Consider the following 26,791-nt stretch of genomic DNA (forward strand, 5'->3'; position numbering starts at 1 on the left):
CGGCCCTCCCTCCGAGTGTATGTTCATTAGTTTAACCCAGCTGAAGGCCCTACTGTGCTGCTCTCTCAGTGGGAATTGAACTCTGGGTTTGACCGGTTCGAGTGTAAAGGATACCGATGCGCAGTTCTCAATAAGGATCTGTGTTCTTTATTTATTTTAGAAAATTTGCTTTCCATAAACGCTTCATAAATGCTTTCCCGTGTACTACTTATTTTTATTTATTTTTTGCGGTTTACTTTCACACACTCTTTTCCCAAGATCCTGCAGTAATAAGGTGGAACAACAACAGCAGCAGCCGCAGGGATACCGTATGGCTTTATAGAAATAGTCATGTTGGTGAGCATCAAAACAAGTGCAGCTCTAAGCGGTTTGACTTCAGCCTACGACTGATACACAAACCCCAGCGTGGGTATGAGTTTTTCACTCCTTTTCAGGACATAGTTGATGAGATAATGAGAAGAACATTAATAATGAATGAGCAATCTAAGAAGCAAATGCGTAAATATGACAGGTTGATGTGTAGAGTCTGGCGTCGAGAATGGGATGAAAAGCACATTGGACATTGATGCATTAGTGATATGTTTTTGACTGGATGTCACTTGCTGAAACAGTTCGGATATATTATATAATGTCCCGGAGATATACAGAAAATGCAACGATATGATTTACTAAAGGGCAAGGTTTTGTTAGTTAACAAAAGAGAATAGGATCGGGTAACATCTCGCGTACATCGCGCATTTAAGTCATACACAATGAATGACAGCAAAAGCTAGTTTTTTGGTTGTACAAGTGAGTAAACATAAGTGAATAGACCTACAGCACTTTTACACAACATATATAAATTATTAATGTGTGGTTTCTAGCCAATAATAAATAAATTAAAATAAACCATGAATGGTGAGTCATCAGCTGACTATAAGCTCTGTCATATAAAACACATTGATATTTTTTAAATAAAGCATTGAAATGTAAATAATTAAGCAAAATCATTGCTTTTTATTGTATCAATGTTTCATTGTATCACAAAGTCATTGTATCATCTAGAATTCAGAGTCACCCACTGGTAATTATGACTTCGTTTGGTCATTCAATTGCTCAGAAGTTGTGATTATGATATTTCCAACTCCACTTGAAGGTTGCATAAATCTCAGTAACCTCCTTGTTATTGGACACTTTCACTCATGCATTAAATTAATCATAGCTAACTGTGAATAGTGAATTTCTACAATGGCATCCGTAACTGAAAACTATTGCGTTTGAGTATACTGCATCCAGGCCTATAGGTGTCAGGTTAAGTGCAAGACGACTGCCCTATTGACCAGTAAAACATAAACAAAAATTACTAAGTGCACCTAGAAATAAAGGCTATAGCCTATTTGGATTAACCATTTCCATCTGTTTTGCTTTTGCTACAGAGGATTTAAGGAGACCGATTTTTATTTTTTTTCCATTTGGTTTGCCCTGGTGATCTGACAGCTCCAGACTATGGATTTATGTGACAGCACATCGCAGGCTGAGCTTATGAGCCGGTATGTGTCAACAGAAACAGGATTTGGTGTCCCCAAGGATGGTTGGCGGATATGTCTGGCGCACGAGTTCAAAGAGAAGAGGAAACCATTTCAAGCCAAAGATGTTTCGCTCTCCAACATGTTCGAGCATGTTGGTCTTGGCATCAGGTATGTTAAACAATACACATCAATAGAAAGGCCTCAGATTCATTCATTTCTGTAAGTAATGGGTTTACTGCATGTCAGATATTGTTACTTGTCAGTTATTAAAAATCAGCGTATAGCTGACTACCACCCCTGGAGTCGCGAGTTCGAATCCAGGGCGTGCTGAGTGACTCCAGCCAGGTCTCCTAAAGCAACCAAATTGGCCCGGTTGCTAGGGAGGGTAGAGTCACATGGCGTAACCTCCTCGTGGTCGCTATAATGTGGTTCGCTCTCGGTGGGGCGCATGGTGAGTTGTGCGTGGATGCCGCGGAGAATAGCGTGAAGCCTCTACACGCGCTATGTCTCCATGGTAACGTGCTCAACAAGCCATGTGATAAGATGCGCGGATTGACGGTCGCGGAGGCAACTGAGATTCGTCCTCCGCCACCCGGATTGAGGCGAGTCACTACGTCACCATGAGGACCTAGAGCGTATTGTGAATTGGGCATTCCAAATTTGGGAGAAAAAAAATAAATTCAGCCTATAGCAGGCAATTGTTGGACCACTGGGAAACACTGGTTACTATGCAGGAACGTGCACAGGGGGGTGGCTACAGTGGCCCGAGCCATTGCCCCTTTACCCAAAAGGGAAGAGGTTCCCCTCTGGGTGAAATATATACATTTACATTTATTAATTTAACAAATGCTTTTTTTAAAGTGACTTACACATCTGAAATGTTTTATATGTGATTGTTTTGTGGTGTTTTAATATCTGTAAAATCTTGCTATTTATTTTGTACTGTTTTACAATGGCTATTTTTGTTAATCGGGTCTCCAGAACTTCATTATCATTTGTAAACAGTCACATCTCTCTCTGTTAGCGCTTATGCCATTGAACATGTTCAAATAATGCCATAATGCATTTTTTTCAGTACCAATTACCTCTACTTCCTTTAAGTAAGCCATCAAACATGCCTCTTTAAGTGATAGAACACTATTTGCGGCGGTGCGGAAACTCGCGCATGCGCACAAATTCGTACTTTTCAGTTGAAACTGGGTCTGAGTGACACAACTGACCCAGAATAACATACTTCTTTTCCACGTTTGAAGTTTGTGTCACTAATGGCAATAATGACAATATCGACAGGTACAAGGAAAAATATTACAGTTAAAAGTAAAATTCATAATCATTCTTTGGTTGTCTCTACTGAATGATTATTTCATATGACACATTAATACAGATTCGATGCTTTAGGTCTGTCAATTAAAATGAGCCATTTCTGTTTGATTAATATTCCCTACAATTGTATATGTAGGCCCTGAATGCAATTTAAAGGACGGTGGTTAAGTATATAATAATTAGTATTTTAGTTTTACAATGATATTATTAAAGCAGCATAAAGTGAATCTGGACTTTATATGCACTTAAAGATCATGTCTTGTGCATGCGCTCTGCACTGGTATACAAGGGTTTAACCATGGGTCCTGCGTAAGTTGTAAGGTGTGGTTTTGTCCAATCCAGCCTTTGTCTAAAATGACTTTGACATGCCTGATTTATCCAGTTGAGCAACCAAACTTAATATATGGATCAAACCTATATTTAAAGTGACAGTTACAGCAATATATTTGGGTTCTTTCATAATGTTATAATGTCAAAGGTGGAAATGGGCAGCTGGAATTTCCTTATTATTTGCTGTTTGGTAAAGTGTTTTTTTTTTTTTTTTTTTTCAAGAGGAGGTGCCCATTTTCTTGGTTTGGGTCACTGCCCCTCAAAATGTCTGTGCCCATCCCTGTTACTATGGCATCTGCTTAGAGAATTTGACAGTAGCTCCTTGTTTATCAGGTAGTGAAAAGACCATACTTGGTATCTCCATTAACCTTTGCACTGTGGTTTTATATATATATATATATATATATATATATATATTAGTTGATACAGGAATTTCTAATATATCAGAAATAGGTTACGTTTTGACTACAAAACAACATGGTTTATTTTTAGTACTTTCTACTAAACACCTTTCTGCCTGGTTCTCAGCAGCCAGCCCTATTAGGTTAATTATTAAATATATGGAACCAAGAAGTGGTTTATGGTTACTGATAACAGCTTCATAAAAGATGACAGCTCATTCTGTTTATTACATCTTTCCAACTGGTACAACGGGAAGCCCAATCATGTGTTATAAGCACATATTAAATTTGTTATACTAGCTGGCAAGTAGCAGGAATAGTAGTGGGAGGCTTGTGTACATTTTACCTGGATCAGATGGGGCTGATTTTACCCATTCAGGGTTCAAAGCACATTTGTCTGACTTGTTAGACTAGTACACAATAACTGAAGTGAAATTTATTCCTGCCCTTTGTCATTTATTAGACATTTCTGCAATAAACCATTATACTCAAGCTGTTGTCCTGGGATGACAGGTTTTACTGTTGTTCTATGTATGGGACAAAAATGTGTGCTATTTAAAAATTTATAAATACATGTAAAAGCTTTTATTTTATTATTTTAAATGTAAAAGCTATTATTGTAATTATTTTAAGCTATTAATTTCTCTCCCACCTCAGACATTGACCCTGTGTGGTATTCCAAGTTAATTATTGACTCAAAAAAATGGCATGGCCATGGGTAGCTTTCACTATTGGTGAAATGTATGTTCTTATTTGTGCATTATTGGATATATAGATGAATAATGGATTATATGATTTCACATGTACCAAATTGACTTTTGTACTGCTTTAAGGGATAGTTCACCCAAAAATCAAGATTTTTAGAAGAATATTTCAGCTCTGTGTGTCCTCAATGCAAGTGAATGGGTACCAACATTTTTAAGCTCAAAAAGGAAATAAAGGCAGCATAAAAGTAACCCATCCAGTGGTTAAATCCATATCTTCAGAAGTGATATGAAATCCATTTACTATAAATCTCCACTTTCACATTCTTTTGTTTTTTGCGATTCACATTCTTCGTACATACTGCCACCTTCTGGGCAGGGAGGAGAATTTATAGTAAAAAAAGGACTTAAATATTGATCTGTTTCTCACCCACACCTATCATATTGCTTCTGAAGATTTAACCACTGGAGTCATAGATTATTTTATGTTGCCTTCAAAATTTTGGTCACCATTCACTTGCATTTTATGGACCTACAGAGCTAAGATATTCTTCTAAAAATCTTTGTGTTCAGCAGATGAAAAAGTCACACATATGGGATGTCATGAGGGTGAGTTAATGATGAGAGAATTTTCATTTTTGGGTGAACTATCCCTTTAACTGTGCTGTTGCTTGTGTCTTCCATAGTTGCTATTTACTGAACGACTGCATGCCACCTAACACAAGGATAATATCCTAGAACAGACCTAGGCCCCCTGACACTGACCTGTTTATTGTACATTTCCATTGGCACAATCAATGCTCTCATGTGTATGTGAATAGTGTATTCATGTTGCTAGACCTTCACCACTCTTGATTGATTATTCACTGTCTGTACTGGCATAAAGTCACACCTAACTGTGATGTCAGTCCCATGCAGTTGTAAAATAAATCCCTCAAACTTGGCAAAGGTTGCATTTTTCAGATAACCTGAGATAAGCTGATGGATTTAAGATAACTGTTGTGATAATGTGGGGATTTAGGCTTGAAAAGGGATCCTAGATCAGTGCACAGGAATGACTTATACTCGGAGCAGCTACAGTTCACAGCTTTATCAGTGTATGCCTTTGTGCCACCTGCCCTTTTATGCTTGTGTGAGTACCACAAGTCTGAAAACAGCTGTGTGTGCATTTACAGCAGGAGAGTGAAAGAGACACACAAAGAATGACTTTGATGGGTTGGTTTGTGTGGGTGACAAAAGGGAAATCTAGTTTGTATATTTTAAAAAGAGAGGTTCATTACTAGAAGGTGCAGTCAGTAATGTTTTCTCATTAAAAAGTTTTACACTTAAAGACATGAATAGCTCTTGATAAATTACATAAATGATTTACTCACTTTAGAAAAAAACAAGGCACAGACAGCACCGGTGTGAAGCACCAGCAGTTAATAAAGTTCATGCATCTACTCTGATAGGAGGAAGAAAAGCCAGCCAAACATGAACACAAACCTGTAGAATATACCTTTAATGTTGTCATCAAGTTATAAAATCCATTTTATTTTTAATACATTTATTTATTTATTGCAAATAGATACATGCCTGAAGGACTGAGCAAAACTCTGTTATGCAATCTTCAAAATCCATCAATACCAATATAAGTCTGTGTAAGGGAGACATATTTAAGATATTATTAAATATATCAAAGTGAAAGTGAGATATTAACTATTGTTTATTAAATTACTCCTTGTTTTATGTTTGTCTGGGCAGGTATCTAAGATGGTGGTACAAAAAGACACGGGTTGAGAAGAAAGCTCCTTTTATTGATATGTTTCGGGCCTTACCACTGAGGCAAATTTATGGTAAGTGCAAAGACAAGCAGAAACACCAAGCCAATAACAGAACTCTTAAAATGACCCATCTTTAAATTGACATGTTTTCTGCAGGTGCTCCACTCGGTGGCATTGGGGGAGGTAGTATCACACGTGGATGGAGGGGGGATTTCTGCCGGTGGCAACTGAACCCTGGAATGTACCACTACAAAACTGTTATTGCTAACCAGGTAAAGAACTAGTTGTAATCCAAAAGCTTTTATGAATTCTATTACATGATCAAATCAGACATGTTTGAAGATCTAAAATACTTGTGCGTAATGTGTATTAGCTCAGATTTTAATATTTGGTGGAGAAATGAGTAACTCATCTAATCTATTGTAATTTTTTTAAAGCTTATTGGTATTTATACCTGGATGCATCTGTACTATTATACATGCAGGTATTAAGATCTCTCCTTCACCCAGTTTATGTTTGATTTACTCCCTCCATCTCTTAGTTTACAGTATGTCTGCGCAGGGGAGGTCAGACAGTATACCAGCAGGTGTTGTCTACAGAGCGTCCTCCAACTCTCCAGGGTTGGAACTGGGGTTACTGTGGTGAATATGCCTTTTACCACGCCCTGTATCCACGAGCCTGGACCGTCTACCACCTACCTGGTCAGAATGTCACTCTCACCTGCAGGCAGGTGTCACCTGTCATCCCCCATGACTACAAGGTGACCAGCTCTTAGCATGTGTGATATCTCAACCACATTGTTGCTGTTCTTTTTGGTATTATTTTGGACTAGCTCTATGTCCTGTTTTCTAGCAAATTTGCTGTTCTATGTTTAAAAAGACTGTACATTTCTGTGGCTCAACTGGTAAAGCATGGTGCTTGCAAAACCAAGGTCATGGGTTTGTTTCCTTGGGAACACACAAACTTATGAAATGTAAACCTTCATTATAAGGATATGTATACCTTGAATTTATACACTCACCAACCACTTTATTAGGTATACCTGTACACCTACTTATTCATGCGATTTATCTAATCAGCCAATCGTGTGGCAGCAGGTCAGTGCATAAAATCAATTAGACACGTGTCAGGTGCTTCAGTTAATGTTCACATCAACCATAAGAATGAGGAAAAAATGTGATCTCAGTGATTTCAACCGTGGCATGATTGTTGGTGCCAGACGGGCTTGTTTGAGTATTTCTGTAACTGTTTTTTTGTTTGTTTTTAGCACCATTCTGAGTAGACTCTACTGTTGTGCATGAAAATCCCAGGAGATCAGCAGTTATAGAAATACTCAAACCAGACCGTCTGGCACCAACAATCATGCAACAGTCAAAATCACTGAGATCAAATTTTTCCCCATTCTGATGGTTGATGTTAACACTAACTGAAGGTCCTGACCATAACAAACATGGTGGGGTCTAAGGGGCAGTTGGGGGGGGATTTTCCTTGTGCCCCCCATAAACTTCTGATACCCCCCAACCCGGTCGTATGGTGAAATGACCACCCCCCCACCCCCACCCCCCCCAGTCAGACAACAAAACAAGACCACCCTAAAGATCAAAATGCTCCCCCCCCACCAAAGAACTCATCCATTGCCAGCTGCATAAAGTAAATGACTGATAAAACATTATCCACACCTAAACTATTTAAACAATAACAGTAACCTCTAAAAGTTCTGGCAACCTCAGGTGTTTTAAAGCTAAACTCCCCTTTTTCTCTTTTTAAGGACTCCAGTCTTCCTGTGGCTGTGTTTGTATGGGACATTGAGAATAAGAATGACTATGCACTTGATGTTTCCATCATGTTCACCATAGTTAATGGGTCGGGTCATAAAGACGATAAGAGCGGGGGCCACTGGAATGAACCATTTCACCTTGAGAAAGAGGGAGAATCTGTCTCTGGAGTTTTGCTCCATCACCAGACACCCGTTAACCCTTACACTCTGTGTATGGCTGCAAGAGAAAAGGTAATGAACCTGCTGAAATATATAAACAACAGGTTTTGCCTGTAGAAAAATACATGAAAACAACTTGTCTGCGGAGTGCAGGAACAAAAGCACTTTGCCAAATAGGTTTCACCATCACACCCGCTGTGCTGTGTAAACTCATGTTCTCTTAGCAAATAAGATAATTATAATGGTGACCGACTGTTGTGGTTCAACTCACTAGACCATGCAAAGATACAGTTAATACACTGTCTACTTTCCACACTGGCAGCTACCTTCTGAGGTGGCATCCAAACCAAAATGGAACCTTATAATTAACTGAAGCACTCTTTATGGACATCAACTTTGTTAACGCTCACTCACACATGCCTCACAAATCAGGCTCCTTATGTTAAGTGCACTCGACAATCGGAATTCATCACAAATGTTTCTAAACTAACAACACAATGCTCTAATAAGCACAAAAAATACATAGCCGAAACAAATATTGGGTGAAATATTTCATTTTTAATTAGATGGAACTATAGTTTTATCTATACTTTTTAGTAATTGATTACTTAAAATGTAGAATTTAAATTCAACCTTGAACCTTTGAACCCAGGTTTCTCATGAAAAAAGGAGCTCTATACATAAACAACATGTAGATTCAAAAATGAAAAAAACAAACAAACCGTACAGTCATACATAGAAGAATACATTCCAAGTCTTCTGATAGGATGCAATCACTTTAAAGGGATAGTTCACCCAAAAATGAAAATGTTCTCATCATTTACTTATACTCATGCCTTCCCAGATGTGTATGTCTTTCTTTCTTCTGCTGAACGCAAACAAAGGTTTTTAGAAGAATTTCTCACCTCTGTTGGTCCATACAATGCAAGTGAATGGTGGCCAGACCTTTGAGGCTCCTAAAAGCACATAAGGGCAGTATAAAGTAATCCATAAAACTCCAGTGGTTAAATCTATATCTTCAGAAGCGATATGATAGGTATGGGTGAGAAACAGATCCATATTTAAATTCTTTTTACTATAAATTCTCCTCCCTGCCCAGTAGGTGGCGATAAGCACGAAGAATGTGAATCGCCAAAAACAAAAGAAGAAGAATGTGGAAGTTAAAGTGGAGATTTATATTAAAAAAGGACTTAAATATTTATCTGTTTCTCACCCGCACCTATCATATCAGTTCTGATGACATGGATTTAACTTCTGGAGTCTTATAGATTACTTTTATGCTGCCTTTTGGACCTTCAAATTTCTAGTCACCATTAATTTGCATTGTATGGATCTACAGAGCTGAGATATTCTTCTAAAAATCATTGTTTGTGTTCAGCAGAAGAAAGAAAGTCATACACATTTGGGATGGCATGAGTGTGAGTAAATGATGAGAGAATTTTCATTTTTGGGTGAACTATCCCTTTAAATTATGAAAGAATTTTCTTTTTGGGTGAACTATTCTTTTAACAATGTCATGCATCCACAGCACTAACCAATGCATTGAGTTGTAACGGCAAGATTTAAGAGATAGAAGCAGGCAAAGGCTCAAAAGAAAAGAAAATTGCAATATTCGAGTAGTTTGTATGTGCCGAATATTTAAAGCTGGATGAGTACTCGTTTAATCGATTACTTTTGCACATCTCTAATCCGTATGGGCTGTTTTTTAATTTGTTATTCCAAGTAAGCATGCTCTAGACAGACATTTTTGACTGGTGTGCCGTGTATAGTTGTTTTTTAGGGTCTCACACAGGAGTGTCGCATTTGTTAGATGCCATGTCAGGTTAAATAATGTCAGTTGTTAAAAACCGTTTTGCTGTGTTTAGCTTGCTTTAGTGCAAGAATGGCCCATTAGAATTTGGTCTTAGAAGACACCATAATTTTGCTGCCAGTTATTTGGAACATCCCTCGTTCACTAGGTTTTAGAACATATGTTTTGTGTCTCTCATTTTTATTTCATGTTTGTGCTTTTAGTTATACTTGATGTTTTGTAGGCTGGCCGAGAGATCAGTCACCAAACAGCGTTTAGCCCGAAGGGAACCTGTAGTGCTTTGTGGAGTGACCTCATCACTGATGGGCGGCTTGACTCACCTGAGGGCTCCAGTCCACCCACTCAGAAAGGGGAGAAGGTGGCAGCAGCCCTGGCTGTGAGCTGCTCAGTGCCAACTAATGGACACAACAGTATGGAGTTCAGTTTGGCTTGGGATATGCCCAAAATCACTTTTGGCTCGAGAGAGAAAGTGCATGTCAGGTACGTGTGCACACATCAACTGAGTAGTTAAAAATTAAAATCTCTGGTGCTAACCTCTTGTAGGCTTGCTGTAGCTCATCGGATTTAGACTTTCTAAATGGCAAAAATCTAGAAAGGTGAACGGAAAGAATTTCAGCACAGAATAGAAATCACTGTCGAATTTCATCAGTGCATTTATTTCATGGCAGATAGAAATGCTCATGTGTGATATTACCACTTGTGGGCGGGGCCCCATCTCATCGTTTTTGGGGGGCCCCAATATCTGCGGTATGCCACTGTTCCTTCATTACTGCTTAAATAGCAGGTTTCTATGAACGCCTTCATGTGCTTAAAATAGCAAAACGGAGTGCAACGAATAGAGCAGAACGCCATCCATCTAGCACATGTACATAAGAAAACAATTGAAAAACAGCGTGGACAGACCCAAAAACGTGTTCAGTGCGAACGGCCCCTAACTCGAAGAGAATTAGAGACCTGTAATCCAGGCAAAGAGTGTCTATTTCAAATAATGTCTTAAATATTAGAGAGTTTTCATTTGTTTAACCTTTTTCTGGTCACTATATTGTTTCCGTACTTACACTATGTTAGTTTTATTTAATAACTTTGATAGCTATATCTGAAATGTGGAAAATAATGATAAAGCATGAGTAGTTATGTCTAAACATTTGACTGGTAGTCTTGGTAAATGTTTATTCTTCTACTCACAGTACACTCTAATTCCTTATTTTCATTCTGTTGTTTTTATCTGTGCTCTAATCTCTTTATCATTCTCTTTTTACACACTAGTGATAGCATGTTTAGAGTGAGGCCTTTTATCTTTAGTGCATATGCAAACTGGGTGTCACTGACATTGCATTCTGGTTTTATTAGGTAAAAGAATGTGCAACCACAACATAACTATAGACAATCAACTCTGATCATCTCATGATGCTTTTTAAAGGAAACAGTGTGACTTTGACATATAAGGAAGTCTTTTTTTTTTTTTTCAGTTCCAGTCATAAAGTTTGCTCCGCATATATCAGAAAAATCATGATGGGTCACTTTTTGTGCTTTCTATAGTAACTCTTTACAACTTCATATGTACATAGCTGATAAGTGTTGTTGCCTGAGGAATTAGTCACCCAATAAATAATAGTACGATATGGTGTTTGTTTTAGGAGATACACACGTTACAATGGCAGCAAAGGAGATGCGGCCCCCTCTTTGTCTCACTACGCACTGACACACTACAGTAAATGGGAGGAGAGCATTGATGAGTGGCAGAGGCCCATTCTACAGGACAGGTAAACAGAAATGTTTTTCCACATGAAACAATTTGAGGCATGTTGTGTCAGTTAATGAAGTTGCCTGTGACTGAGCTGCGTGACTATAGACCACAAAGAATGTGTGTGCATACAGTCACCATTTTTGTAAAAAATGACATAATTTACTCACTTTCATGCCATCTCAGTGCCAGATGTGAATGAATGACTTTCTACTGCTGAACACAAAGAAGATTTTTAGAAGAATATTTCAGCTCTGTAGGTCCATACAATGCAAGTGAATGGGGACCAAACCTTTCAAGCTCAAAAATCACATAAAGGCAGAATAAAAGTATTCCATATGACTCCAATGGTTTAATATATGTCTTCTGAAGTGATACAATTGCTTTGGGTGAGAAATAGATCAATATTTCAATACTTTTTTTTTTCTATAAATCTTTTACTGAAAGTGAAAGTGAAGATTTATGGTAAAAAGGTCTTAAATATTTATCTGTTTCTCACCCAAACCTGTCATATCGCTACTGAAGATATGGATTTAACCACTGGATTAATTTGGATTACTTTGTGCTGCCTTTGTGTTTTTAAGCTTGAAAGGTCTGGTCACCATTCTCTTGTATTGTATGGACCTACAGAGCTGAAATATTCTTCTAAAAATCTTCTTTGTGTTCAGCAGAAGTAAGCAAGCCATACACATCTGGGATGGCATGACGGTGAGTAAATGATAAGAGAATCTGTGTAAAAGACCAGCCCGAATTTGCCATTTTGTCTTTAATCACACTGTTCCAAAAAATGCCCTCTGTATTGTTAAAGGGATAGTTTACCCAAACATTTACTGACCCTCGTGTTTGTAGCGCTAAATAAGTTATTGTGTGAACACGCAAGCCATTATGAATGAGCTTCTCTCATAGCACTTCAGAAGACTTGGTATATGACACAGGAGTCACATGGACTACTTTTATGATACTTTTTTAAAAGTGGGGCACTATTCACTGCAATTGTATTGAAAAGACAGCTCGCAATGTTCATTAAAACATCTGCTTTTGTGTTCCATGTAAGAAAGAAAGTCACATGGGTTTGGGACAACATGAGACAAAGTAAATTGTGACAGAATCTTCATTTTTGGTTGAACTATTCCTTTAAGGATGAAGTGTGTAATGTCTGAACAACTAGCAGTACCAAATGGAATTGCGATAATAACGATTGTTTCCAGAAAGTTTTCCCAAACATTCTTACCACCCCATTAACCTTTAAACACTGTGGTGCTTTCAAAACACTCCTCTTTTTGAGGAAAAGTGGTGACAATCAAACAGAGCAATGTTTTGAAAGCGCCACATAGTTTACACTTCACATACTAATTGTAGATGTCCACCTACCTTTTATTCCAACAAAAGGTAACTATTCTTATTTTCAGTTGTTAGTTGGTGTTGTAGGTGGAACCTTTTACCAATAGTCTGCTTGTATTTGGACATTTTGAGATGGTCAGCATTGGCCGATAACCTTACCTGCTTTTCCGATTAACAGAAGTTGTAGTACATTTTTGTGTCTAATCCAAAATCAAAAAACAGTCTTGTCAATGATAACGCACATTTTCTGTATTTAAATATTTGAGTAAATTGGAGTATATATTTGTGTAAAATAAATATTAATCAACCAAAGCCACCTTGCTTCTCTAGATTTGCCATTGAAAAACCCATATTGATGAACCACTACCAACACCTATACATTAAGAGAAAAGTTACTAGATGATGATAGCTGATATTTCTACAAATAGACTTACACCCCCTGTATTTTTTTTTTCCAGTTCTCTTCCAGGTTGGTATAAGTCTGCTCTGTTTAATGAGCTCTACTTTGTTGTGGATGGTGGAACTGTGTGGGTGGAGCTTCCAGAGGACAGTGATATCAGCGGTGGACTCCGTCCTGAGGATGGGGGACTTCCAGCTCAGCCCCAGGTTGTTAAGGAGTACGGACGATTTGCTTACTTGGAGGGTAAGAGAGTGGGGCTGTACTATTTAACATTAAATTAATATTAAATTAACTCAGATTGTGCTCAGAACATGTTTATTACAGGCAGTTTGGGTGTATTGAATGGATTACTATACACTGCCTTCAACTTGTATGCCATATACATTTTATTTACAACTGGTGATAGTTTAAGTAGTAAGGATTCTTTAACCAAGACCTCATGCTTTGCCTCTCAACCCATTGTGTTATTCACTAATGTGGTGTATTGGTGTTACATCTCTTCTGTGTCTCTCCCACTGTCTGATCCCAGGTCAGGAGTACAGGATGTACAACACTTATGATGTGCACTTCTATGCTTCATTTGCTCTCATAATGCTCTGGCCCAAGTTGGCTCTCAGTCTGCAGTATGATATTGGTGAGCTGAACTTGCAGATAACCATTTAAAATTACTTGCTTTATCTGTTTGCATAACCCAACATCACATTACTACTCTTTCTTGTTCTGTTTTATTTAGCTGGTAGTGTTGTTCAGCATGACCCTACAGAGAGGTTAAATCTAATGAATGGCAGATGCTCACCAGTCAAGACCCGGGGTGTAGTACCTCACGACATCGGAGACCCTGGTAAATTGTGCATACTAGGATTGCATAAAGTCACTCATTTTTACAGCAAGTGACAGTTTAAGAGATAGTTCACATGAAAATGGAAGTTTTGTCATCATGTCGAACCGCATATAATAATTTTTTCTCTGTGAAACACAAAAGGAGCTATTTAGCATAATTTCACCGTTTCCATACAACATAATATTATTACTGAATAATTACTTTTAGTCTCTTTCTCAGACAAAGCTTATGGCTTTAGAATATTTGGAATTTCTTTGGTCCTACAAGAGAGAGATTTAAAGCAACTGGTCATATTCTACTTTCATTGTATTTGAAAAAGTAGCTGATGATGACCTGGGCCCATTTTCACAAAGATTTTTATCTTACCACTAGAGTTCCCAGCTAGGAGTTTTTGCTTAAAACCTATTCACAAAACTGTTAAGAGCAAGTTTTAGGAAGGAAATCTTAAGATAAGAGTAAAGCAGAGTTGACCTCATTGCTATGGATGACATCATGTTTTATTAGCGTGATCTTTTAAATCGCCCACAGTGATTGGTAGACAGGGAACCGCTATTTGTCAGTTAAGACAGACAATGATATATACAGTGCATTCAGAAAGTATTCAGACCCCCTTCATTTTTTTCACATTCTGATATGTAGCAGCCTTATGCTAAAATGCTTTAAATATTTTTTTTCCCACATCAATCTACACTCCATAGCCCATAATGACAAAGCAAAAACCAGATTTTTGATAACTTTGCAAATGTATTAAAAATAAAAAAAACTTAAATATCACATTGATATAAGTATTCAGACCCTTATCGCAATACTTAGTTGAAGCACCTTTGGCAGCGATTACAGCCTCAAGTCTTTTTGGGTATGATGTGACAAGCTTTGCATACCTGGATTTGGGGATTTTCTGCCATTCTTCTCTGCAAATCCTCTCAAGCTCTGTCAGGTTGGATGGGGACCATTGGTGGACAGCCATTTTCAGGTCTCTCCAGAGATGTTCGATTGGGTTCAAGTCCAGGCTCTGGCTGGGCCACTCAAGGACATTAACAGAGTTGTCCCTAAGCCACTCTTGCGTTGTCTTGGCTGTGTGCTTAGGGTCATTGTCCTGTTGGAAGTTGAATCTTCGGCCCAGTCTGAGGTCCTGAGCACTCTGGACCAGGTTTTCATTAAGGATATCTCTGTATTTTGCTCCGTTCAGCTTTCCTTCAACCCTGACCAGTCCCCCAATTGCTGCTGCTGAAAAACACCCCCACAGCATGATGCTACCACCACCATGCTTCACCGTTGGGATGGTATTGCGCAGGTAATGAGCGAAGACGCTTGGAATTGAGGCCAAACAGTTCAATCTTTGTTTCATCAGACCAGAGAATCTTGTTTCTCACAGTCTGAGAATCTTTTAGGTGCTTTTTCATGTGTCTTCCGTCTGGCCACTCTTGTAGCCTTCCCCAGATCTGTGCCTCAACACAATCCTGTCTCTGAGCTCTGCAGGTAGTTCTTTTGACCTCATGGCTTGATTTTTGCTCTGATATGCATTTTCAGCTGTGAGACTTAATATAGACAGGTGTGTGCCTTTCCAAATCATGTCCAATCGATTGAATTTGCCACAGGTGGACTCCAATCAAAGGGTAGAATCATCTCAAGGATGATCCAGAGAAATGGGATGTACCTGAGCTAAATTTCAAGTGTCATTGCAAAAGGTCTGAATACCTAGGTCAATGTGATATTTCAGTTTTTTCTTTTTAATACATTTGCAAAGTTAGCAATAATCTGGGTTTTCTTTTTTATTAAGGGGTATGGAGTGTAGATTGATGTGAAAATAATATAAAATAATTTTAAGCATTTTAGCATAAGGCTGTAGTATAACAAAATGTGATAAAAATGAAGGGGTCTGAATACTTTCTGAATGCAGTGAGTGTGTGTGAGTGTGTGTGAGTGTTTCCATATTTCAAATGTAGTGGAAACATTACACATTCAATTCCAAATCAAAGCATTAACAAATGTTATCAAGTCTGCGTTATTCTTTTACAGGAAGCAAAGAAAAGGAATATTAATCTGCTAAAAAAAAATAGCAGTGTCGACATTTTTCTCTTCAAACTCGATATTTAGTTGCATAACCATTGTTTTTCATAACTGCTGCGCATCTGCATTGCATCGAGTCAACCAACTTCCGGCACCTAGAAACAGGTATTTCAGCTCAGGATGAATGAACTACATTCCACAGTTCCTGTGAATTTTTGGGTTTTCAAATCAAATCACTTTTATTGTCACACAACCATATACACAAGTGCAACAGTGGGTGAAAGTCTTGGGTGCAGTTCCGAGCAACATAGCAGTCATGACAGTGATGAGACATATACCAACATACACATAATTACACAACACAATAATAATATACAATGTACAGTATACAATACACACAATATAGAATACACATAATATAGAATACACATACAATAAAAATAGTATATAAAGTATATATAAAATATACAGTAGGTTGTATTGTACTTTATTGACATTCAGGCTGTCGGTTGATAGTCAGTTGCCAGTGTGTTGTTAAGAGAGAATATAATTTATGACAGTCCAGTGTGAGTTAATAAGATTAATAAAGTGCAGTGCTGATGTATATTGATCGTGAGAGATCAAGAGTTCAAAAGTCTGATTGCTTGGGGAAAGAAGCTGTCATGGAGTCGGCTGGTGCGGGTCCTGATGCTGCGAAACCGCCTGCCTGATGGTAGCAGTGAGAGTAGCCCATTGCTCGGGTGGCTGGAGTCTCTGATCCTCCGAGCTTTTTTCACACATTGCCTGGTATATATGTCCTGGAGGGAGGGAAGCTCACCTCCGATGATGTGTCTGGCAGTTCGCACCACCATTTGCAGGGCTTTGCGGTTGTGGGCGGTGCTATTGCCATACCAGGCAGTGATGCAGCCAGTCAGGATGCTCTCTACAGAGCTGGTGTAGAACCGTGTGAGGATGTGGTGGTTAATTCCAAACAGAAGAAGAGGCGCTGATGAGCCTTCTTCACAATGGCCTCGGTGTGGACGGACCATGTGAGTTCCTCTGTGATGTAGACACCGAGGAACTTGAAGCTGCTGACTCTCTCCACCGGTGCTACATTGATGGTGATGGGACTGTGTTCCCTGTCTTTTCTCCTGAAGTCCACCGCAAGCTCCTTGGTCTTGCTGACTCTGAGGGAGAGGTTGTGCTCCTGACACCAGAGTGTCAGAGTGGGCACCTCCTCTCTGTAGGCTGTTTCATCATTGTCAGTGATCAGACCTACCACCGTTGTATCGTCAGCAAACGTAATGATGGCATTGGAGTCATGTGTGTACAAGGAATACAAGAGTGGGCTGAGAACACAGCCCTGCGGGGCTCCAGTGTTGAGGGTCAGTGATGAGGAGATGTTGCTGCCCATTCTAACCACCTGGCGTCTGCTTGACAGGAAGTCCAGGATCCAGCTGCACAGCGAGCTGTTTAAGGCCAGAGCCTGGAGTTTCACATAAAGCTTGGAGGGCACTATGGTGTTGAATGCTGAGCTGTAGTCTACAAACAGCATTCTCACATAAGTGTTCCTTTTTTTTCCAGGTGGGAGAGAGCAGTGTGTAGTGTAGATGCAATGGCATCATCAGTGGCACGGTCGTTGCGGTAAGCAAACTGCAATGCGTCCAGTGAGGCAGGCAGCACAGAGCAGATGTAATCTCTGATTAGCCTCTCAAAGTATTTGCTGATGATGGGGGTCAGAGCAACAGGACACCAGTCATTTAAGCAAGTGATTTTGGATTGCTTTGGTACAGGCACAATGTTGGATGTTTTGAAGCATGTGGGGACTACAGATAAGGAGAGGGAAAGGTTGAAAATGTCCGTAAAAACACTAGCCAGTTGGTTCGCGCACGCTCTGATGACGTGGCCCAGAATGCCGTCTGGACCCGCGGCTTTACGGATATTCACCCGTCGGAAGGATCAGGTTACATCCGCTACAGAGACGGAGAGTGAACTAACCTCTGTAGCTTCGGCCGTGAGAGCTCTCTCCGTGAGGGTGGTGTTATTTCCCTCGAAACAAGCATAAAAAGTATTAAGCTCATCTGGGAGAGAGGCAGCAGTGTTCACGGTGGAGTTTTTACTCCCTTTGTAGTCCGTGATGATATTAATTCCCTGCCATATGCTTCTAGATTCGGTGGTGTTGAACTGTCCTTCAATCTTGTCCCTGTACTGGCATTTTGCTGCTCTGATAGTTTTGCGGAGGGCATAACTGGCTTGTTTATGCTCCTCCGCGTTCCCAGAATTAAAAGCGGAAGTCCGTGCATTAAGTGCCGCACGAACATTGTTATTAATCCATGGTTTCTGGTTGGGGTAGATCCGTATTGTACGGATTATACGTATCCATATACGGAACAACATCCTCTACTTCCTTCCGTCTATCTGATTTGTCCGACCAGCACTGGAACATTCTGAGGGTGGGTGCTTCCTGTTTCAGTTTCTGCCTGTAAGCGGGCAGATGGAGAACGGAAGAGTGGTCTGATTTGCCAAATGGTGGGCGGGGGAGGGATTTGTAGCCATCCCGGAAGGGAGAGTAGCAATGGTCCAAAACCCGGTCCCCTCATGTGTTGAAACTGATATGTTGGTGGTATTTTGGTGCGATTGATTTGAGATGGGCTTTGTTAAAGTCCCCGGTCACAATGAACGTGGCCTCAGGGTGCGCGGTTTCTTGCTCATTTATACTCCAATACAGTTCCTTGAGTGCTCAGTCTGTGTTGGATTGTGGCGGGATGTACACAGCAGTGATGATGACCGCTGTGAATTCCCTCGGTAGCCAGAATGGTCGACAAAGAAGCGTGAGAAATTCCAGATCAGGAGAGCAGAAAGACTTGATAGAATGTACGTTCCTCTGATCACACCAGGATTTGTTGACCATAAAACACACCACCACCTCTGCTTTTATCTGAGAGGTCCTTCGCTTTGTCCGCTCGGTGCACTGTGAACCCCACGGGTTCGACGGCTGAGTCTGGAATCTCCGCAGACATCCAAGTTTCTGTAAGGCAGATAATGCAGCAGTCCCTCATCTCTCATTGGAAAGAGATCCGCGCTCTCAGCTCGCAGAGCTTGTTGTCCAGAGACTGAACATTTGCCAGTAGAATACTGGGTAGCGGGGGTCGATTTGCGCGACGTCTTACTCTGATGAGAACGCCAGCTCTATTTCCCCTTTTCCTTTTGCGTTTCCGCGGCCGGGCAGCCCAGACAAAGGGCTCCACTGGCATGTTTGTAAACAGCGGGTCGGCATTGAGGAATTGGAAGTCTGGTTTTCGGTGTGCAATTGCAGCACCAATATCCAAAAGTGTATGTGTATCATTTACAATAAGGCAGACAACATCCAAGACAAAAATCATAAGAATTGTAAACAAAACAAACAAAAAACTGCAATGTTGTGTCGGAGCTCGCAACGTAGCAGCCATACTCGGCACCATCTTGAGTCGTTTTGCTTAAGAAACTGTATTTTTAATGTCACCCCACAAGTTTTCAATGGGGTTGAGGTCAGGGGATTGAGCTGGCCACTTCATTACATCAATCCTTTTTGATGTTGCTCACTTACTCGTGTGTTTGGGGTCGTTGTCTTGTTGAAACACCCATTTCAGGGGCATTTCCTCTTCGGCATAGGGCAGCAAAATCTCTTCAAGTATTTTGATGTATTCAAACTGATCCATGATCCCTGGTGTACGATAAATAGTCCCAACACCGTAGGATGAAAAACATCCCCATACCATGATTTTTGCGCCACCATGCTTCACTTCAGTGTACTGTGGCTTGAATTCAGTACCCGGGGGTTGCCTGACATACTGTCGATGACCACTAGGCCCGAAAAGAACAGTTTTGCTCTCATCAGTCCACAGAATGTTACGCCATTTCTCTTTGGACCAATCGATGTGTTCCTTGGCAAATTTTAACCGATTCTGCACATGCCGTTTTTTCAACAATGGTGCTTTATGGGGGCTTCTTGCTGATAGCTTAGCTTCGATCAAACATCTTCTGACTGTAACATTACTTACAAGTAATTTTAGATTATCATTGATCTTTCTGGAGGTGATGATTGGCTGAATCTTTGCCATTCTGACTATTCTTCGATCCGTTTTAACAGTAGTTGCTCATTTTCTTCCACGTGTTTCGGGTTTTTGTTCCCATTTTAAAGCATTTGAGATCATTTTAGCTGAGCGTCTTTATACGTTTTCCCCTCTCTAATCAACTTTTGAATCAAATTATGTTGTTCCTCTGAACAATGTTTGGAACGGCCCATTTTACTAAGGAAATATATTTTATAACAATGCGTGAAACTTTTGCTTCCCTTCTTCCTTAATAAAAGACAATTAATGACACCTGTTTTTTCACAGAATGAAGGAATTCTCTAATTAAACTCCACACTGCTATTATTTTGAACACGCCCCTTTCAATGAATGAGTCAATTACTCCGAACAAGCAGCGTGCATGTCATGACAGTTGGGTCTGTTGTTTTTTTTATTTCACTACTACATCTACAAGTAAATTATTTGCAATGCAGAAATATCACCACTACTAATAACAGTGGTTCATCAGGTTACTGATGTTGTACTGCTATTTTTTTTAACACAACTGTGTGTGTGTGTGTGTGTGTGTGTGTGTGTGTGTGTGTGTGTGTGTGTGTGTGTGTGTGTATATATATATATACACACACACACATAGACAGACAGACAGACAGATATATATGTTATTTTTTTCGGTTGATGAACATTTCTTTATCCTGTGTTGATGTAACTAATCAAGTGTGCATCCCGTCAACAGCATTAAAACACCGGGCAGCCCCGTGATTGCCATGATTTCCTATGAATGCCCCCTTTTTCTCTGCAGCAAGCATACAGGACAAAAATACGTTATGAACTGTCGGATTATGTCATCTGGAGAGGGCATATATAGTTTGATCAATTATTCTGCTGATGAATGACAGAAATTCCCAATTCATCTATGCTACACAGTTTCATTTTGCCTATGGCCAGGGAGCGCAGAGTTTTTAAAACCTTTATCTCCGGTGTTATTGGGTTGTTTCAGATTGTGGGAGAGGTAACTGCATCTCTAACTAAGTTTACAATAATAAAAACACCCTCGCGACTCAGGCGATACATTTTTCAAAGGTCTGTCAACATAATATTTACAGTATTATATTACTATATTATTAAAATACATTGATTTAATTTTGATTCAGGTGATACCTTTTTAAATGGTCATTATAATATTCTAATATATTGTTTTTAATGTGGATTGCAAGCAGTCATGCTTCGAATCATTTGTGAGTCTCTCTTAGGGGGTTAAAAGTCCTCAGGAGGACTTCTAAGCTGTTGTGGGTTTAGGAGCTACTTTTAAATGCTTCATGAATTACTCTTGGATGAAAATGTTAGTGACGTGCCCCTAATTTTTAAGATTTGCTCCTAAATTTCTGCGTTAAGAGCTACTTTTAGCCTTAAGATTTTTTGTGAATACAGGCCCAGATCCATATACACTTTTCCCCCCTTGTGTAACTTGTGTCTGACCTAGGATAAAGCTTGCTTCTATGCCCCAGTAAATGTTAATATGGACATGGAAGCTGATCCTAGTCTAAAATTGACATTGATACTAATTTTATGCCCCAGAACAATTCACCTCATTTTGTTAATATCTCAATAAAATTTAATATTTTATTTTTTTAAACAGATGATGAGCCATGGGTTCGCGTCAATGCTTACTTGATCCACGATACAGCTGACTGGAAGGATCTGAACTTGAAGTTTGTGCTGCAAGTGTACAGAGACTATTACCTGACTCAGGATGATCAATATTTAAAAGACATGTGGCCCATATGCCAGGTTAGTTGTGTAGAGCATCATATCGGCTGGATGTGAAACTGTGAACTGGTCATGTTCTGATCACTTGTAATATTCTGATTGGCTTATTCAGACAGTCATGGAAATGGAGTTGAAGTTTGATAAGGATGGAGATGGGCTGATTGAAAATTCTGGCTATGCAGACCAGACTTATGATGGGTGGACGGTGACAGGACCCAGGTCAGTGCTCAGAAAACAAAAAATATAAGGACAATAAAATATTCTGGAATAATGAGAATGTTCATAGCTCACCTATTTTTATCATTTTTATGTCAGCACACTTTGCTGAATATACAGTTAGGTTTTATCTCAAAATACATATATTCATTAACAAACTACAGACAATTCCTGTATTATTAAAGAAATTATGGTGGTCTAGTGTTTTAGGTAACAAAATACACAAGTAAAAAATGTTTGTGTGTGTTCCAGTGCATACTGTGGAGGTTTATGGCTGGCATCAGTGTGCATGATGTGTAAAATGGCACGTTTGCTGAATTGCGAGTCTGTTTATCAACGCTACAGAGATATTTTGGACAGAGGAAGTGCAGCCTTTGACAAACTCCTGTGGAATGGTGAGTGTGACAAGTCCGAGTCATCATATGCTACTTTAACCCTTTAAGCTTGCCGGCGGGCCCGCTGAGAATAAAATAATCAAATTAACCAACACAAAATAGGTATCGTTTTGAAGCTTAGAAGCTGTACTTTACAATGCATGTAGGCATTAACACTAAAACTGAACAAGTGATTTGAAATTTGCTGACAAATCAGAAGAGTTCCATTTTGATAATTTATAAATTACAGTATTTTGCACTGTACATATTTTTGTAATTGGTAAAAACATCAAACTGATCAAATAGCCATGTGTCATATGTCGTTGAAAAGCACTCAAAAAGTAGAATACAACCACCTTTTTTGTTTTACTCAGACAAAAATATAGTGAGTAATAGCTAAGTACATGTCTTTGACACACATTACATTTAAAGGTATTGCTTATAAGCCGTGTTTTCGCTTATAACTTCATGAAAAATAGAACAAAACAAAAAATCAGTCGGATGCATAGATCATTAGATAATCCATAATACTGCACATCATATGCTATCTGGATTAAAACACGTTAGCTTTCCTGGATCAGATGACTTTATCGGAATTGATGTAGTACGTTGTCCAGTGTCATGGAATGCTAAACCAATCGTATTAGGATTCAGATCGTTGTAACCAGAGGTGAAAGTCATCCAGATATGGGTAGAGAGGATTGTTCACTCTAATTACATATGGCCACCGGGAGATGGTGCCAAGTACATGACATGGATTCAATGATGACTCAAATGACACAGAATGGAACTGAATGAGATCTTGTTACTCATGTCTGCATGCTTTGGAGAGAGAGCATACCTTTAGTGATTGTTGTATTTGCATGTGTAATTAGTTCTTATGTACAATTATTGTGTTTTATTTGTTTAGAGACGTTTTTGGACACTAGAGTTAATTAATTGTGTAATGCTATAAGTTTTGATTGCTTTGTCGTATCAACACAAAATTTTACTCTGTAACAGGTGACATGATTGGGAACAAAACAAAAGTTTTTCAGAGCTACATCCTGAGATACATAATGTCAAATTTGTTCTTAGCCTTTAATTTTGGGTGTGCCTCTGGAACAGGAAATCTTTAAAAACACCTTCAGAGCTTAAAGGGTTAACCAGTCATACTTTTCTAGTTTTGTTTTAAAAACCATGCACAGGCTTAAATAAATTATTTATAGCCTTTTTAGACTTAGAAAGGTCAAGTCTGTCATTAGATCTGTTTCCATACTGAAGTCTCATCCGGGAAAAGAATATGAAGTGTTTGTTTTGTTTTTTACTATGAAATGCCGTTATCCTTCTCTATTAGGTAAGTACTACAACTATGACAGCAGTGGACGGAACCTGTCAAACAGTGTAATGTCTGACCAGTGTGCAGGCCATTGGTTCCTGAGAGCATCTGGGCTTGGGGACGATGAATTCCAGGTCAGTAAGGGAAATACTCTAGAATATTATTTCAGTTTTCCACAGACATGCCTTGTTTGTATTTTTTCAATGTAATTTCACACATGTAAGTAGGGGCGCACCAAATGCATATTTGTGTCTGTCTGCGCTTGTTTTTCTATGTAAACGTGCTAAACAGGTGTCTTTGACCATTGCAGCACATCTCAATGCTTTTTCAACATCTCGTGCAGTAATGGATGCGTTTGTTAGACAATGTGTCAAGTTAAAAAGATCTTTAACTATTAAAAATGCATCTGGAGACAGCTGCATTCGGTGTTATTCGCCTAGCTTTTTTAGGGCAAGAACGCATTAGGTCTCAATGGCCTCATAGGCTCCTGCCCTCTATGGCAGCATCCTAAATCGCAGTCCAGAAGTGAGTCACTTTTCTGGAAGAAGAGTAGATTATCCTGGCGAGTTAAACAAACCAACTAACTTTGTCATTACTTTCAATATCCATTTCTCTGTGTAGGCCTTTCCCGAGGAGAAAATCCGTAGTGCATTGAAGTCAGTGTTTGACCTCAATGTTATGAGCTTTGCAGGTGGGCAGATGGGTGCAGTCAACGGGATGAGGCCAGAGGGCGTGCCTGATAGTTCCAGTGTCCAATCAGATGAGGTGTGGGTGGGTGTGGTGTACGGATTGGCAGCGACAATGATACATGAGGTAAGACAGACGTATATTGTCATACATGAAGGAAATCTTTACATTTCATGTCAAAATTCATACGAATTCTAGAAACATTTCATGAATTATCTTTCCAAACACCAATTGTTATCATATGTGTCATTCTAATCTCCTAATACATTTCTGTCCATGTTTTTCTCCCCAGGGCATGGTGGAAGAGGGACTAAGAACTGCAGAAGGCTGTTATCGTGCTGTTTGGGAGCGTTTGGGAATGGCCTTCCAGACTCCTGAAGCATACTGTGAGAAAGGCATCTACCGCTCTCTAGCTTATATGAGGCCTCTGAGCATCTGGGCAATGCAGCTTGCACTGAACAATCGACCAAACCACACCAAAACCACAAAAAAAGACAAGACTGAGCTGGAGTCTTAGAGATCTGCTAAAGGGAACTTGCACTTTCTAAAGCATGTGGAACATCCTTAATGAAGTGACCTTTCTTAATCTTTGAACTTTTAAAAGACTGCAAAAGGCCTTTCTTTATGGATTAAATGTCTAGTTCATACATGCACTGTTGCTACACACAGAAACATACCTTAATACATTTTCGAATGTTTTGAAAAACTGACTTCTTTCCACTGAAAACATACATAAGTTTAACCACAGTTCATGTAGCAGATGTAATCATAGTTTAATTTTACAACTGGAAGTGTAAACTTAGCTTTACAAGCTCTGTTGCAGTGGACTGACATACTCTGTTTTCATTATTTTAGATGTATAATTAAATGTAGACATTGACAATGTCTGTATCTTTGGGAATTAAATAGTTAGAGCATGATTCATTGACATGTAATTTCACTGTATATTTGGTAACACTTCACAATAAGGTTCCATTTGTTAACATTAGTTCATGTATTAGGTGTCATGAACAAACATTGTACAATAGATTTTTCACAGCATTTATTATCTTATTATTATCTATTATTAAAATACAAGTGTTAATTTTTAGTTCATGTTACTTCATAGTGCATTAACTAATGTTAACATACACAACTTTTGATTTAAAACCAGTATTAGTAAAGGCTTTAAAGTATTGTTCATTGTTAGTTCATGTTAACTAATGTTGTTAACTAAGGTTAACAAACAGAAACTTATTAAGTGTTGCCGGGTTTTTTTATTGGGAATACTCTGTAGAGTGCACAAAAAAACTGGAAGAAAGTATGTGTCACCTGTATGTGTAATATAGCATCTGTCTGAGGCTTTGACAAGTCAGTACTGTAAATTGTTCTTCAAAAGTATAATAGATGTATATATAAATTAATAAATGGGAATGAATGTTTATGAACCGACACTTTTTGTATTCTCGTATATACTAAGTGACAGACTTGTATTGTATTCAGCCACTAGAGGTCTATCTTGAGCCTTCCAATTTGTTTCCGTCTGTTTCCACAAATGAGATCTCTGTAGTGTATAGGCTTCTTCGGTCTTGAGTGCTCCATCTCTCTGGAGTGCTCGAGAGGCGGTTAAAGTGTAAACACCGTTCTTGTTAGTTGGGCCACAACGAGCCTGGTCTTATTTTAAACACTCTTCTAAAAAATATTGATATTTAATTGATGGCCCTCCATCACTGCGCAAGGTGCTGTACTGCAGCAGGTAAGAAAATAAAAGCAACTCTCACAACTGACATAAAATAAATAAATTTAAAAAATTACAAAATGATTAGCATATAACATCACCAGCCCAGTACGAAATAATCTCTTGAAAATCTTGTGGCATCTGCATCTATTTCATAGTTTGATAAACCACAGGATAATCAGTGGGTTTCATGGTTTGGCCAAAGAATCATTCAAAAATAGATGGCAAGTAAACTGGAAAATATTCCTTAATAAAATTAATGTGATTCAAATGACATGGGCAGTTTTTGATGAATTTTGAGTAGGCTAGAACTGAAGCCCAGAATACAGGCTGCGTCCTTTTCCTGTTCTATTCAGCATCTGAGATCAATGAAGCACAAAGAACATTCGTGCCATGAAAATGAAAAAGATAAGCTCTAAACATTTCATTTGTGCTACAGTGCATACTTTAGTTTGAAGATGTTTGCCTTTACTTGAGTGCTTACAGTGATAAATTGGCTGCTTTTGGATTATCTAAAAGGAAAAGGAAAATTTGATCATACTGCACCTG

General features: G+C 39.0%; 1 protein-coding gene across 5 annotated transcripts; it reads left to right on the plus strand.

Annotated features, from left to right (window-relative positions):
* The first annotated feature begins 51 nt into the window (after window positions 1-51).
* LOC127454979 (non-lysosomal glucosylceramidase-like) lies at window positions 52-25,956 on the plus strand. Of its 5 annotated transcripts, none has more exons than XM_051722508.1 (17): window positions 52-409; window positions 1,416-1,676; window positions 6,010-6,101; window positions 6,186-6,301; window positions 6,571-6,789; window positions 7,798-8,037; window positions 9,999-10,255; window positions 11,413-11,538; window positions 13,319-13,503; window positions 13,790-13,894; window positions 13,994-14,101; window positions 21,800-21,951; window positions 22,043-22,149; window positions 22,399-22,541; window positions 23,857-23,972; window positions 24,460-24,651; window positions 24,818-25,956. In XM_051722508.1, the coding sequence occupies exons 2-17, from the start codon at window positions 1,486-1,488 to the stop codon at window positions 25,040-25,042; spliced, it is 2,574 nt and encodes an 857-aa protein (XP_051578468.1). In that variant the 5' UTR covers window positions 52-409; window positions 1,416-1,485; the 3' UTR covers window positions 25,043-25,956. The 5 variants fall into 5 exon arrangements, with proteins under 5 accessions (XP_051578468.1, XP_051578485.1, XP_051578478.1 ...); XM_051722525.1 differs by having other exon boundaries at window positions 1,477-1,676; XM_051722518.1 differs by having other exon boundaries at window positions 52-405.
* Window positions 25,957-26,791: the final 835 nt, after the last annotated feature.

The sequence above is a fragment of the Myxocyprinus asiaticus genome, chromosome 2, assembly GCF_019703515.2.
Source record: "Myxocyprinus asiaticus isolate MX2 ecotype Aquarium Trade chromosome 2, UBuf_Myxa_2, whole genome shotgun sequence".
Classification (NCBI taxonomy): Eukaryota; Metazoa; Chordata; class Actinopteri; order Cypriniformes; family Catostomidae; genus Myxocyprinus; species Myxocyprinus asiaticus.

Coding starts and splice junctions, on each gene's coding strand:
- LOC127454979 (XM_051722504.1), top strand. Junction 6,302..6,570: donor AAACTGTTATTGCTAACCAG/GTAAAGAACTAG, acceptor TCCATCTCTTAG/TTTACAGTATGTCTGCGCAG. Junction 14,102..21,799: donor TCACGACATCGGAGACCCTG/GTAAATTGTGCA, acceptor TTTTTTAAACAG/ATGATGAGCCATGGGTTCGC.